Here is a 1,123-nt window from a genome sequence, read left to right as displayed (position 1 = left end):
GAATCAGAAATACAGTAGCGGTGTCAAAGCCATTCCACTCTACCCTTAAGCTACTCCCAATCCAATATCCAGTGAAGCTAACAGTCCAAGGATATCCCGTCAGCTGCTTCTCAACCACGACAGATCGACCTAGTGGTTAAACGCTGGTGACAAGTCGGGAACAAAGCCGCGCCTTTGGTGAGCACAGGATACTAAGCACTAAATACATATGTTAGTACAGCAAATTAATAATCTTTGGCGAAGGCAGCGCGGACAGAGAGCGAATCATGAAACGAGCAGCGGTCGCGGAAAATCTTAAGAATGATTGGGGGGGACGCGAAGAGGGGAGAGGGGAAGAGCTTCTCGTCGGCAGTGATTAGGAACTACTAGTGGGTTCGATCTGGGTACCTCGCTTGCTCGCAGCGTCCTTCGCAAGAATCGCGCCGCCGTCGCCATGGCAGCCGCTGCGGCGTTAAACCCCTTCCCCTCTCCTGAGTCTTCTTCTCGCCTCCACCACAGCCTTCTTTTCCCGGAGACCCTAACCTGGGACTCTGCGGTGATCCTGGCCGTCCAGAACGGACGGGAAAGGTGTGTATGTAAAACAGAGTCCGTCACTAATCCTAAAGCGTTGTTCGGTCCATGTTCAAAGAGATTTTTTTTTGACAATTTTGTGCGGAACCATGTTCAAATAGCTATGGTGACACCGCTCTAGGCTTTTCAGGTCCATCCAAATTACTACCTCCGTAAACTAATACTCCCTCTGTAATAATGATCTAAACGCTCTTATATTAGTTTACAAAGGGTACACTTATGCCGTTTTTTCATTCATTTTAATAATCTGCATGCCTACCATATTTGTTTTTTTCTTCTATTCCAGTGTCCTCAAACTATGGTCGAGAGGCCCTACCATTGTAGTATAAAATAGTTAGCAAATCGAAACTAAATAACTGATGAATGGAAACCTTTTTCTCTATGCCCGTCGACTAGAAGTTTGGTGAAGCTCCGGGAGGCAATCACATTGTGAGTGGCGATGATAGTGCAGCTGCGGGAGATCACGCCGCGTAGTGGTTAGCGTTGCCGGGAGGAACTCGATAGTGGCAACAACGTTGCGGGGAGGAATAGATTCGGTGATGTTAGGGTTGGG

The 1,123-nt window shown here is 48.0% G+C and overlaps 1 protein-coding gene across 1 annotated transcript in view; it reads right to left on the bottom strand.

The window, feature by feature from the left end:
- The window catches only part of LOC119307800 (intermediate cleaving peptidase 55, mitochondrial-like), a 6,218-nt gene extending 5,671 nt beyond the window's left edge, over positions 1-547 (bottom strand). The window contains exon 1 of the mRNA XM_037583880.1: positions 388-547. Coding sequence (XP_037439777.1) covers positions 388-435 — 48 coding nt within the window. The 5' untranslated portion in view covers positions 436-547. The remainder of the gene's footprint in view (positions 1-387) is intronic.
- Positions 548-1,123: the final 576 nt, after the last annotated feature.

Source organism: Triticum dicoccoides, chromosome 5B (assembly GCF_002162155.2).
Source record: "Triticum dicoccoides isolate Atlit2015 ecotype Zavitan chromosome 5B, WEW_v2.0, whole genome shotgun sequence".
Lineage (NCBI taxonomy): Eukaryota > Viridiplantae > Streptophyta > Magnoliopsida > Poales > Poaceae > Triticum > Triticum dicoccoides.
This window is presented reverse-complemented; position numbering and strand designations above follow the sequence as displayed.